Raw genomic sequence first — 14,836 nt, 5'->3', positions numbered from 1 at the left:
GGCAGCAAAATTCTTTTACGATCGATGAATTTAAACCGTTTATAACATGAACCCGGTGATGATTAGTGCAACGTCTTTTTTCTGTTTTATCATAGAATATGAGGATTCAAAACTAAATACTACAAAATGAATTCGTGTATGGCACCTGTTGTCACCATCATACTGTCATACCTTATGCTTAAATAAACTGTGTCGTGTTTACTTATATTTTTACAAGCATGCATTGAAGGGTACACTTTGTACATGAAAAGTCAAAGGCTTAACGTTTAAATGAATTTTACTTTATCCTGCTCCGAGAACAAAATATAAAATGCTTATTAATTGCAAATTAGGGTTTAAATAATTCAAAAACAAATACTAATGGTTTTTAACATAGTGTACTTCAAAAATAGTATTGTGATTTTAAGAATAATCAAATAATATTTAGTAAGCACGAATGATGTTATAACATTTGTTTCAGCAAATATAATTACGAAACCCTTATTGTTTTGTTATTGTTCATTTCTAGCATTTTAAAATTACTATTTACTTAGATCCCTGACCTGTTTAATTATAATTGTCAGATTAGTGGATACCACAACATATTTGTTAACATAAGAGCACATGTCAATGTCTATGGTTAAATTTATTGTTATTCAAATAAAAGGTCAGAGAAGGGATCTATCAATCATATCAATCCATACATGGAATTAAACAAAAATGAAGATGTGATAATGTCAATTAAAAATACTTCATACCAAAAGTGAAATATGTATGAGAAAAGAAAGCGTAATGTATTACAATGACTTAACTAAACTTCGTATAAATCATAAAGAAAGTACAAAAAATAAAATGGTTTGTATTGTATAAAATTGCTTAATGGCATAAGTGCATAGCAGAAACTATTAGATTATAACATAGAAATCTCGAACGCGTCAATGTGTCACACTAATTCAAAGACAGTAAAAGCCACAAAATCTTAAACTAACACTGTTGCCGCATACATCCATCAATGCAGAACATCTGTCATTTTTATTTTGCGGTTGTTTGTAAGTTATTGTTTGTTTTTGTTGGTGCTTGAATATTTTCGTTTGGAACTTGAACTTTTATCATTTTTCTCCACAGAACTGCCAAACAGATGACTGTCACCAGCTGAATCAGTGCAAGCACAGCAATACCTATATTAGCAGAGTGTCCTGAAAGATAGTATCAAAATGTGAGGCATTCTTCTATATAGAAATATAACTATCTTAGAAATATACATGTATATATTCAATACTTCAAATTGCATGTCATGACATAACAAAGAATATGTTAGAAGATTATTGTTGATTTTTGTTTGAATGTGTTTTTTCTGGTTGTTCACTGATTTTCACAAATTTTGGTCATATCTCGACAATGATACCACTTAATCGGCTTTCTTAGATATTGCTCATTTCTCCGTAAGTCACTTATTATTTTTCTCACATGATTTCTGAATTAGCGGTGAGAGATGACATATTAGCACACAGCGTGCGAGATCAAGTATTACCACTATTAATGCTATAAGCAACTGCATTTCTGTTGATCGCTAAAATTGCCAGTTTCTAACTTACTATCAATCTTCATAGCTGATACTGATTCGGTCATAAATATATGTCATAACAGCGGTTTATCCATTACTTCTGTTGACAGTAGCACAATTAGACGGGTATCAGGTATACTCTTCTTCATATTAACGTATGAAGTAACAGGGGCTCTTTTTTGTGATTCTTTATGATACATTATTGCGTCTGTACCATTTAAAGCCCCTAAACAAACTAGACGGACGAAGAAAGCATAAAACTTTATACGTTTTATAGTTAAATATGAGTAAAAGTAATATTTTCAGAAAAATCCAAGACCTGACTGATAAGGTAAATGAAGTATGCAGATAAGATTTTATATTATTCCACTTAATTATGCATGTCAGTTTAGTTCATACAAAAACATCATTAAATTATAAACAACAAAATGAAATTTGTTTTATATACAACAAAGTTCTATGACAATTTGTAAATAAAAAATGAATATTATCTATTTTGACATGGGAAGCTGTTTTCTGTATACATTTCAACATTATTATTGATCCCAGAGATATGATTCTAATATTATATGAGTCGCATTTACATGAATATCTGGTTTATGTGTAAACCATTGTCAATACAAACCGTCACAGCTGCTGCACGGTTCATTAACTTGTGAGTATTTCCCAGCCTGATCTTGCAACATTCCAATTGATTTATACAAGTCCGATATAGATTCTTCTATGCCGTTTATATCTTTACTTGATAAAGAAGTTTCTTCAACAGTCTTTAGTCTATCTTTTATCTCATCTATATCGGCACTTGGAACGGCATAAGAGTCCTTATTTGCAAACTGTTGACCGAGCCAATGCTGCCGAAATATCACTAGGAACAAGGACATTATGATAGGTTGCAGCAACGCTATCCAGCTAAAATTAAATGAGCAATATTTTCATTTGATTAAAACATTTTGTTATTGTGATTATTCAAATGCAAGTGTACATCTGTAAGCACTTCAATTAAGCAATTGGTATATTTTAATACTTAGTATAGTAATTATTCAAACCAAACCACAACGGGTCCGGTCCATTTCAATAGCAATGGAAAAGGGAACCGGGGTCCGTCAAGGGCAATAAAACACAGAAATGAACATTTAAATATACACTGTACACGAAAGATAATTATCAGTGCACAACATCTCCCCCATTCCTTAGCACAATGTGAAGAGGTATTTAATCTTTAACACTAATATATTGGAAACAATGACTCCAAATGTCAAGAAATATATAATTACACTTAGGGGAGGTAACAGGAAACATTTACCGAAAGAAAATATCCCAAATAAATATAAGAATATTCAGTGAATATGCAACGAAAAATGCAAAATATAACTAAAATGCCTTACCATCCATCTTGCTGTCCACTTACTGATATTTATCAAAAGCCGAGTATTTCTCCATACTCAATTGTGATCACCAAAGAAAAAAATGTATACAAAAAAGAAGGTAAAAAACTAAAAGTATTATTAAAAACAAACCTTATCCATTCCATAGTTTATTTTTAATTGAATTTATGTGTAAACCTTCAAAACTATTCCTATAAACGGAACACACTGTTCAATTGAGTATTACATTCCAGCTTGTCCCAGATGGCGCGATTGATCGGGTCTTTAAGAAATGGTGACAGCTGTTTTCACTCGGATGTAGATCATCTGTTTAGTAAATCCAATAGGAATCCAACTCTTTCTCATACATGTCATAAATGAAAAGATATATTATCTTTAAAATGTAGCCATAAAAAAATTCATTTAAAGTTTTTGTTATGTCTGAGAAAGTTGTGAAATTCAATAGCCCCCATAATTTTGGTGCGCAACCAAAATCATTGACCTGGTAGTGTTGGAACAACTAAAACATCCGACTCATTTTCCCTGATTCCCTACAGTGCCTGAGATGTGATCGTGGTTACAATTGACTATTTAATTACATTCAAAAAGTATTTAATATCCGAGAAATTTTTAACAAACAATAAGTAAATAAGCATTTTTTTTACTTTATCAGTGAGCTTTGGTATTGCCTTTTACAAGTATGGACAGGTTGAATATTTTGAATACTTTTGCTTTGATGATATATTAATTGTATCATAAAAATATATTCCCCAGTTAATACTTGAAACAGTCACACATCAGAATGATTTAAAATCAAGGAAAGTATTGAAATGTTGATAAAGTACTGAGGAATGAAAGAATGCCAGTTACACTAATTAGTTTCATTTTGGAATTGAATTGAAGGGTGGGTTTACATTTATTTTCCATTTACGAAAAATAAATGTAAAGAATCAGGGCTGCAAATAAGATATTTTGTGAAATACTTTAGAATTGTTTTTAGTTTATTGAAATCATTCTTTATCACACTTCTTTAAGATCAAAATGTCTGAATAATTTGCACATATGACAAAATAATATATGTCGCTGTATAACAAGGCAATTTGATCAAGATGTGTGTTGACAATCTTGCAGTCAGTTTGTTGATAATAGAAATAATCAAAACTTCCATCAAATATGCATCGCATATCTATAAAATAAGCGCGGTTTCATTGTTGAATGCTGATATCCTTGATTCTCTCAACTGAAAGGCATTTGTAGTATTATTGACATAAAAGTATTGTTGCATTCAAAAAGCCAAGAATGAAAAGAAAATACGTTAAATTCACTCAAAACATCCTGCGCAAAAAAAAGAGAAAGAATTAATATAACCTGATCGCATAGCAGATGTCGTTCAAGCATATCGTAAATAACAAGAAATGAGCAAACGTTGAGACTTGAATTAAATTCCAAACAAATTGTCAAATACGCATATTACATCTTCCTATTTCCATATGGAATTGAAAACTTAAGGGAAATATTAAAATCACGTGTTGTTGTTGGACTATTTGTGTTCATTTAGATTACATTTTTGTAACAATTGCTAATAAACTTGTTGATTTGGGCATTCTTATATTCTTATATATTTCAATATTATGTATTTATTCAAACACACTTATTTTAATGTATGTGAATCCTATTGAATTAGAAGCTTTGCTATATATCTTTTTATTTATATATTTCTCATTGCTTGATCGTCTTGGAAACAAGTATTTCTTCTTTGAATGTTTGCCAGCTCAATCTTTCCGGAATACAAAACTATATGAAGTGCTTATTTCTGATTAAAAAAACAACATTTAAATGGTCCATTAAGGTTTTTTAATTATCTGGAAAGAAGGGGAGACATTTTGAGAGAAATAAAACAAAGTTCAATAATAATGGAAAATTGCAGACTCGGTTTGATTGAGAAATACTTAAAAGTTCGACGCCTGCATGCATCGGTTTAAGTTATACACAATTTTCAACACAATAAGGTATAAGAAATAATAAAACGGTGTTTGTTAAAATTTGTATCGGTTATAAATTTGAGATTTGTCAATCCAGTCATATTCAATTTACCAAGACTGGTCGGTTACTGCTCATTTAACAAGCCACTTCTAAGTCAGTAGAATTCTGTAGATTTCTCAGACAAATTCATTTTTGTTTCAGAACAATAAAATAAGACGGCAGTGTCAGAGTGCATATTTGTGGCAATTCAATAGTCCAGGATTTTACGATTTGTGAAACAAGAAACTACTTATTGTCTCGATGGTTGAAAGTTTTGTTTATAGCTTTCTTGTTTACTTCAGGGCAAACATATAAGTGCATACGTTCTGAAGATATTTGTCAAAGACTTTATAAGTGATACCCTGGGTCAAACAAATCTACAATAAATATATATTACTGTCTGGTCGGACACTTTTATACCAATTTTCGTTAAGTACTTTCGAGATCAGAATATAAATGAAGCAAAATTACAAGCAGGACATTCGGTTAACAGGCTGTACTGCTTAACAGTTTTACACGTTATGGCTTTTGATATATTTAGGATGTTTATGTACCTATATAAGACATAATTATGATTTAAGTTACAATTGATAATGTTAGGAGTTGATATCAACTTTCAATAAAGGTTATAATTGTGTGAAACCGCATTCCACCTTCCCTTTCCTATGCCCTTTGCAACAACTAAACAGATTTCATCGCTCAATTACGATTGTTTTTTTTTTTTGTTGTTTTTTGTTTGTTTGTTTTTTTTTATCTTTTTTATAGATCATTCGAAAATGTTTGCAGAAAGTCTTTATCATTTTGTTATAACTAGAGGACGTTGTTATTGTTAATTAAAAGTGGCGTGTGTCTGCAGGTTTTCGTGATCATTGTGTTCTAATTAGAGGACGTTATTATGGTTAATTAAAAGTGACATGTGTTTGTAAGATAACGAACCAAATATGCTGCTTATAATAAAACAATTGTTTCAATATATTACAGACAGTTGGTAAAACTTCACTTTGTAGACGATAACATATAATTAGTATATACCTCTCAAGCACTATAAGTTTCTTAATATATTATGAGAAGTATAAAAAGGACTCGATTAGTTAGTTTGTATACGCTGATTCAGCAATGTTTTGAGATCACATACCTCCTATAAGCAAGTTATTTATCGGATAGGACTTTTTACGTGGTCACGGAAAGCATGCACTCCTCATGCACAAGGTGACTAAAGCAATATTATTGAATTAAAAAGCAATGTGTATTTATATAAAAATAGCTTGTTTAAGCAACATTATTAAATTTGAAAAGAAAAGCAATGTGTAATTATATGAAAATAGCGTGTACAAGCAACATTATTGACTTCAAAAGGCAGTTTGTTTTATATAAAAATATCGTGTTTAAGCAACATTATTGAATTTGAAAAGAACAGCAATGTGTAATTATTTATAAAAAACAGCATGTACAAGCAACATTATTGAATTCAAAAAATGCTTTTTGTATTTATATAAAAATAGTGTGGTTAAGCAACATAATTGACTTTAAAAAGCAATGTGTATTTAATATATAAACATGGCGTGTTTCAGCAACATTATTGAATTAAAAAACAGCAAGATGTCTTTATTTTTTTTAAAAATGGCGTGTATAGTGATAAGAAGGTAAAATCGCAGCATTATAGTGTGTAATCAATCAAACATAAAATTTACATCAATAATTAAATCATATATTTCTATTTTTCAACATTACAATGTATAATTCACTTTTGAACTATAATCTATACAGTTTGGTTCTATATTATCTTTTCTTTAAGACAATAACGTCTGGAATTGAATAACAAAATTAATAGGAAAAGTATCATATGTTATTTTAGACATGTGTTAAATCAATCATGTTATTATCTCATTCAATATAAATATGAAATATGTTACAACTGACCTATAGCAGTGACGATATTGACTTCAGAAATACGATTTGTTCATTAACGTGCTTACGTAGAAATTCATAATTTGATTTGCAAGAAATTCAAGATAATATCAGGTTTTCATTGACCACGATGTTACTTTTTTAACTTATAATTAATCAAATAATCATGCGTTACCAACTATATCAGATGTAGTCATAAACGCCGGGAATTTTTGTCAAAAGTACCAAAAAAAACTAGAAATAAGAGGTTATGTGCTGCATCGTTTCAAAATTAATATGAGCAAAAATGAAGTTAGTGCCCCTTTGGTATCCATAGTGTATAAAAATGCACTGTTTTATCGGTAGTTTAAATTATTAATAACGGTACTCAGATGGGAATCATTGATTTCGGTACTTTTAAGTGTTGAGTGTTGAGGAAACATACCTTTTCCAGATTTTGGGGGAAGCTGTCACTCGAAATTTGCCATCAAGAGACTTTTACAAATTTGTACTAAATGGCTTGATAAAGACATCAATAAATACATGTATCTCTCACACAAAATTGATCATAGTTCTTGTTGATAATCATAATAATGAAAGCGTAAACCTTGCAGAAAACACCTCTCTGCTGCACTGTCCGAGAGCATATTTGTGGATATTCACCCAGGAGGATATTCACCCAGGAAGTAACAATTTGTGCAGCAAGAATATATTTTTATATCTCGTTCCTTGTAATTTTAATTTATGGCTTTACTTTGTGTGACTTCTGGGCAAATGTATAAGTACATATGGTCTGAAGATATTTGTTGTAGACAAAATGAGTGATGTCCTGAGTGCAACAAACCTACAATAAATATATATTACTGTCTAGTCGGACACTTTTATTATATCAATTATCTTTAAGATGTTTCGATCATCAGAAAATAAATTAAATGAAATTTGCAAGCTTGGCATTCTGTTATGGTTCATTCAGCATTACAGTTTTACAAAATATAATGCTTGATTTATTTGGGATGTTTACATACTTTTGTATTATGTTATAAATGGTGATGTTGTAGGTTGATCTTCTCTATTATAGCAGTTATATTTGTGTTAAATAGCAGGCCATCTTCCTGCATACCCTTTGCAACAACTAAGCAGATTTCATCGATTAATTATGATTGGTCAATTCTGGATAATTCGATCATGTCGTTCAAACAGGCTACAAATAGTATTATTGTTAACTAAAAGTGGCGCGTGTTTGTCATTTGATAATAAATATGCTGCTTAAAACAAATCAAACTAAAAAGGAAATTGTAAAAACATTACAGACAGCTATCAAAACACCTTCATAGAAAATATTGTACAACTGTTGTATAACACATAGATTATGCAATGTAAAGAAAGTTTTAATACACCGATTGGAAAACATATAAATAAACAGTCAAATAAATTGAAATGTTTGTTTATGATTATTTAAACGTTGTACGTGACACTTAATGAAAATTAGCGCTATTAAAGCCCTTGATATGTAGGCAAATTAGGTTGTTTAATTTCTATTTACGGCGCACCAACACAAAGACCATATGGCGCCGAAGCATAAAAGATGATTTTGGGTAACCTCGTTTGGAAAAGCCTGTTGAAGCAAAAAGGTACATAGACTCCAATAACACAAACCCATTTATCCGCCTCTAACGATTAAGCAGGGAAAAACGGTAGCGGCAATTATGATGTCTTGACCCTTTGAGGCAACCCCTCAGCTACAAGAGGAGGGTTTGGTTATATGCATGTATATTTACTTTAAATGCATGTATATGTACAATGTAGTTTTAAAAAATTCATCTGCATATTATACTGACTTAACGTCAGTCAGTCAAGAACAAAATCAATCATTCGACACATATTATATAATATAATACAATATTTTAAATAGTCAATGCTTCTATGTCACAAAAGGTACTTCCCGTTCACGTCACTTTCTACCTTGAAATATCATTCTATATTTATCTGTATCACACATTATGCTCCGGTATCTTATTATATTCATTGCAGTGTTTATACTGATATAAGAAACTTGCACTCAGACAAAATCAATCATACAAGTGCTAATCTTATAGTTCAAGTAACAAATCATTTCGGTCTAAAATGATGGTCGGTCACCAAATGTACTTTATACCGCGTGACAATACGTCATAATTGACAAAAAGTGCTTGTTGCAAATAAAGTTATATCTAATTCTCTAGAGTTGTTTTTTCTCACAATTCCTAAACGCTATATTCACTTAATGTAAATAATGGGTTCGTAATTTATACAAAATCGCGTGTAGGATATACATTTTCGTTAACCTCGAATTCGATTTTGAACTAACGATTGATCATTATTGCATGACGACATGCAACGCACCGTTTGACTATTTCAAAATAATGGAGCTGAATATTAAGCGTAAAGTACTTGGCTTAGATTAGATTGCTCCGGTGAGAAAATAACCTTCTAATAATTGAAACCACACATCACATTATACATTATATGTTTTAAATAAAATGACATTAAAATAAAAGCCTTAACAACATTATTGAAATTCAAAAAACTAGAAATGTGTCCATAGGACACTGATGCCCCCACACGCCACTGTTCTGTCAATCTTATGACTCTAGGTCAAATATTTTTTGGACTACATGTGCCACAAGTTGAAAACTAAAAATCAACAAACGGCCATAATTCTGTTAAATTTGGTCGCAGCAAAATATCCTTCCTTTTATACTATGATCTACACATTAAGGTTGTTAATCCCTGTAAGTTTAAGCAAAATCTGCCATCCGGTTTAAGAGGAGTTGTGTTCACAAAATTTCTACATAGTATAAAGTGAAAAAATCAACAAAGGGCCATAATTCTGTAAAATTTGGTCGCAGCGAAAATTCCTTCCTTTACTACCATCTACACCTTATGGTTGTTCATCCCTGTAAGTTTAAGCAAAATCTGCCATCCAGTTTAAGAGGAGTTGCGTTCACAAAATTTCTACATAGTATATAGTGAAAAAATCAACAAAGGGCCATAATTCTGTAAAATTTGGTCGCAGCGAAAATTCCTTCCTTTACTGCCATCTACACATAAAGGTTGTTCATCCCTGTAAGTTTAAGCAAAATCTGCCATCCGGTTTAAGAGGAGTTGCGTTCACAAAATTTCTACATAGTATCTAGTGAAAAAATCAACAAAGGGCCATAATTCTGTTAAATTTGGTCGCAGCAAAAATTCCTTCCTTTACTACCATCTACACATTAAGGTTGTTCATCCCTGTAAGTTTAAGCAAAATCTGCCATCCGGTTTAAGAGGAGTTGCGTTCACAAGATTTCGGGACGTACGGACGGACTGACTGACGGACTGACGGACGGACGGACGGACGGACGGACAAGTGCAACGCTATATGCTCCCACATTGTGGGGGCATAAAAAGCTTTATATATGTATCTAAATTTATAACGTGTATAGTAATAAGAAAGTGAAATGACGATATAATACAAATGTTCTATCTAATTCACCAGGCATTACATATTTCTATCTTTCTATTTTGCATATTATAATTAACTTATGAACTATAATCTAGACAGTTGGATTCTTAATAAACTTTTCTTCCAGACAATAATGTTTGGAATTGAATGGCAAATGGGAAAAGTATTGCATGTTATTTTAAGCATGTACATGTATCTATAACCGTTATTCGTAGACTCAGCACATATACTGTATTCATACAAATCTTTTAATCATATAATATATTCTCGAGTATCTATGGAGTACAGATTAATGGTTTCACGCCAAAAGTATTGCATCCAAATACATGCAGTAATGTTAATTGTACTAGTTTTGGTCAGAGACACAAGAAAGTGTTCTTCTGAAAATGAACAGCTGCTATTGTTTTGTCGCTCATTCTGTTTTTTATATTTATTTATTGTTTGTTTGTTGTAGTTTTTTTATTATTATTTTGTTGTTGTTGTTGTTAACTGCTTAACTTACAACGCACAAATTAATAAATCGATTTGCACGAAATTTTCATTTGAGCTTGCATTGACAACTAAGGAGCTAAAGTATGAAAGTCGTTGGTAAACTTTATCAAAAGGGGAAATAAATCAAGAATGAAAGAACATTTTAGTAAATTCAGCATTATCTTTTTTTTATTTACATGAAAAATACAAATATATCATTTGTACGTAGACGTCCTCGAAAAAGAAACTAATCAAAGATATACCATGCTCATTTTTGAGTAAAATATTCAAATCACAGAAATTTATGGAAATCTATGGAATTCTTACTGAGTATCTTTAATTTGAATTAAAGAATGACTAAATTATGCATGAGAAGCTATGTCCCTTATTTCATTTCAAGTAAAGTTGGTCTTTTCTTAAAAGAAGCTGCCAGTTTGTTTAAATGACACTATATATATTTATTTTTTGACCACCTATAGTATGTAGAATTTTAAACATAACGCATCTTCTTTGTGTTAAAACATGTTTATCTTATATTTACAAAGAACTGTGTTGCGATTATCAACAATACGTATATAACGTACATGAAATAAGCTCGATTGATAAACAAAAATATTGGTGCCTAAATTACTTATTATATTTATAAAAAAAGGGAAATGTACAATTATCACAAATTGACATGTTTAGTGTTTTTATGACGGAAAAGCTATTTCTCATTAAAAAATACGGCTTAAAGCTGCTGGAAATCAGATTTATATGATCAAAATGCCTTTCTGTCGCATTACCAACATGGGTCCATCTTTTGAATTAAAATTAAAAAATGATTACATGAGATAATCAGCACCGCAGGTTTACAGACAAAGAGAGATAACGTTTTGGAAATTCAAATTCTCAACTGGTCACGAGTTATCTTATGTCACTAAGCGGGACCATGCTCGACTTTTCCTTATTTCTTAAGTCAAATACATTCGAGGAAGAATATTGAAGTAGAGAAAACTCCTAGAATACATAACTGTCTTGAACAAAATATCATTCATATATTATACTTGACATTGACGGTCAATGTCATTAAAAAGTCAAATTCACATCTGAATTAATCATCATGTCAGTATTGTCATAAGAATTCTTTTGTTCAAGAATTAATCAAATCAACAAATTAATAACAATAATGTTATAGCAATTTATCATCTCAGAATAATTCAACATTTTGGTTTTGTCAAGTGTTCTTTAAAATGTGTATATTATTATAGCTTAGATAAGCCAAATATCAAAATTTGAACTTCAAGATCAAGATTATTTTAGAGTAAAGTTCATATTAAGTCTGGTCAAGGTCAAGTTAAGTCTTTTCAACTTGGTGGTCTTGTCCAAAGGATTGTTGTTTCCAAGTATGCAGGCAATCCATTGAGAAGTATTACAACAATTAAAGTTAAAGATTTTAGGCAACATCAAAGTCCATGACACTTTGTCTGTAGCATTAGATCTGATCTCTTCAAAAATGTAGAACTAAAAATGACTTTTCTGCTATATCTACAACATGGGTTGATCTTTAAAAATACAAAGATGGTTACAAAAACAATCAGCACTACAGCTGAATATATATATATACAAAGAGAGACAACGTTTTGAAAATTCAAATCATCACCTGTTCACGAGTTATCTTCAGATTTTACAACGTCAAGATAATTTCATAAGTCATTAGAATGGCAATAAAAGTGTATCCAGCCTCGAGACTCTATCCAAAGTCAGTTTCTGAGTGTGATGCCTTGCATGTTTCTAAATCTATAGATGTATTTGTTGTAAAGCGTAAAATAAAACATGCAAAGCATTTTGCAGGAAATAGAAGCACAGAGTTTTCGTAAGAGATGATATCTCTAGTACAAATACCGTATGTATATAGAAACAAATTTACGTCTTATGTTAAGAATATGAACTATAATATTTTTACAAGTATCCAATGACCATTATGAATTTATCATTAATTCTGTGACTTTGGTCTTGTTTTTCATATATCATTTGCAACTGAAACCTCACAATGTCATATTGATATAGATACATGCTACAAAGCTAAAGCAACATTTCTGAATTCAAAAAGCAATGTGTATTTATATAAAGATACAGTGTTTAAGCAACGTTTTTTAAAAAACGGAGGTAAATATTAAGTAAAAATTGCTTGACTTAGATTGAATTGTTTGGGAGAGATAATTAACGTTCTCGTAAATGAAAAAACGCATATTGTATTTGACAAAATGACATTAAAGTAAAAGCCTAAACAACATTAATGAATTCCGAAAAAAACTTAACATGTATTTGAATAAGAATCAATAATTTATAAAAAGAGTATACAGATAAATAATTTATGTGCAATATAAAACTTGGAACAATAAAATGGTGTGGATACATCTTATAGAATTATATAAAAAGGCTTCATTGTAATACCTAAAGTATATTCTGAAAATCTTCTAACTTACTATTATGTATTTCTGTTTACAAGGTAATGTATAAAGCACTTTTGAGTTTATATTAAAATGCTATTCTCTAATTAGACTAATACATGTATGTTCATGTATAATATATTACATCGACTTGGTAACGTGTACATTGTTCATGTGTTGTATATGATACATAAATAATATTTGAGTATGCAAAAACTTTATAATTATTTATACAAATACAATGTATCAATATATCACACTTTATTATTCATGATTGTCCCATTTTATTTCATTAATTCATTCTTATATTAAATTACAAGTACCAGTCCCATTCAAATACATTTATCGTTGACGTCGGTCACACAATATTTAACATTTATATTTCAATTGATACCACGATTATACATTATGCTTGTTTGTATTCATTTGCTTAAAATAAATAACCTTATAAATTCGTTGCAAAATATTTGCTTGAATTTTAAAAAACGAATACACCCGCAGTGTTTGTATTTATTTAACAATATATTTTAGTGTATTGCCTCAAAAGCGAATAGCTTATGCAATAAATCATTGTTAAACGGTTTAAACCGTAATTAAAATTAAAATAGCGGCAAAATATTTTGTTATGGGACAATTTATAATGTTTATGTACAATATTCATGTTAGTTCAGGTACACCACCCCGCATAGTCACAATAAATTACTGTACAATTGACAACATAAGACAGTTATGTACCTTAAGGGTCATCCATATACAAAATTTAAACAAAATTGACCGTGTAATTTATGATTGATGGACATTTTTCTTAACTTAAACTTTGCTTTTAGCTTGGCTCTTTTTTCAGAAATAAGGAAACTCTAAATAATCCTTAATATCATCAAAACTGTATGAAAAACTGTTTTCCTATTGCTCAAGAAACAAAAAATAACATTCGGGTAACAAATTACACAAGCAAAATGATTGTATCTAAATTAATTGTTTTAATATGTATAAAATGTTTACCCTACCCCGTCAACTTTAAGCATTTGTTTGACCATTCCCTATGTAAAAAGCGTTATTCAACATATCCCTAAAATTTGCAACAATGAGTGTCTGTTTTCAAAATTTGTTTACATTTTTTAAAGTATATTGGTTGATCAAACAAAATATAAAATACATTAACCGTGCAGTTTATATTTTATTAAACTTTGAAAATATCTTGTATCATATTTACAATTATACTTAATAGACCGATACGTTCACCAACATTAGATCTTTTTTATAATTTTAAATGGCTGAAATTCAATTTTAGAGTAAATTACGACAAACAGGTATGGTTTATAAATATCTAAACAATCTAGCACAGTTATATATGAGTACAATTTTTAGTTTCTCTAACAATGAATTACATAATTTACGCTCAATCGCTTGTTCTGAAAAATATACCTCATACTAATTATTTCAAGGATTCCTTTTTCTTATTTCAGTATTGACGTTTGGAATAAATTACCTATTACTATCAAACAATGTTCGACTTTACAATCTTTCAAAAACAACTGTTAAAATAATTTTCAAAGTTAACAGTTAGATACATGATGAAAATTAACCACTTAATATTTTGATTATTGTAAATGTTGATATCATCCTTTTTTAA

General features: G+C 30.1%; 1 protein-coding gene across 1 annotated transcript; it reads right to left on the bottom strand.

The window, feature by feature from the left end:
• Nucleotides 1-579: 579 nt before the first annotated feature.
• LOC132728487 (uncharacterized) lies at nucleotides 580-3,213 on the bottom strand. The gene is made up of 3 exons (XM_060714119.1): nucleotides 3,061-3,213; nucleotides 2,169-2,452; nucleotides 580-1,175 (listed from the first exon to the last, which is right to left on the bottom strand). The coding sequence occupies exons 1-3, from the start codon at nucleotides 3,072-3,074 to the stop codon at nucleotides 1,012-1,014; spliced, it is 462 nt and encodes a 153-aa protein (XP_060570102.1). The 5' UTR covers nucleotides 3,075-3,213; the 3' UTR covers nucleotides 580-1,011.
• Between the last annotated feature and the right edge of the window lie 11,623 nt (nucleotides 3,214-14,836).

This window comes from Ruditapes philippinarum, unplaced genomic scaffold, assembly GCF_026571515.1.
Source record: "Ruditapes philippinarum isolate M1 unplaced genomic scaffold, ASM2657151v2 ctg2719_1_1_1_1, whole genome shotgun sequence".
In the NCBI taxonomy this organism is placed as follows: Eukaryota; Metazoa; Mollusca; class Bivalvia; order Venerida; family Veneridae; genus Ruditapes; species Ruditapes philippinarum.
Note: the sequence above shows the minus strand (reverse complement) of the source record. Positions and strands in the feature narration are given on the sequence as shown.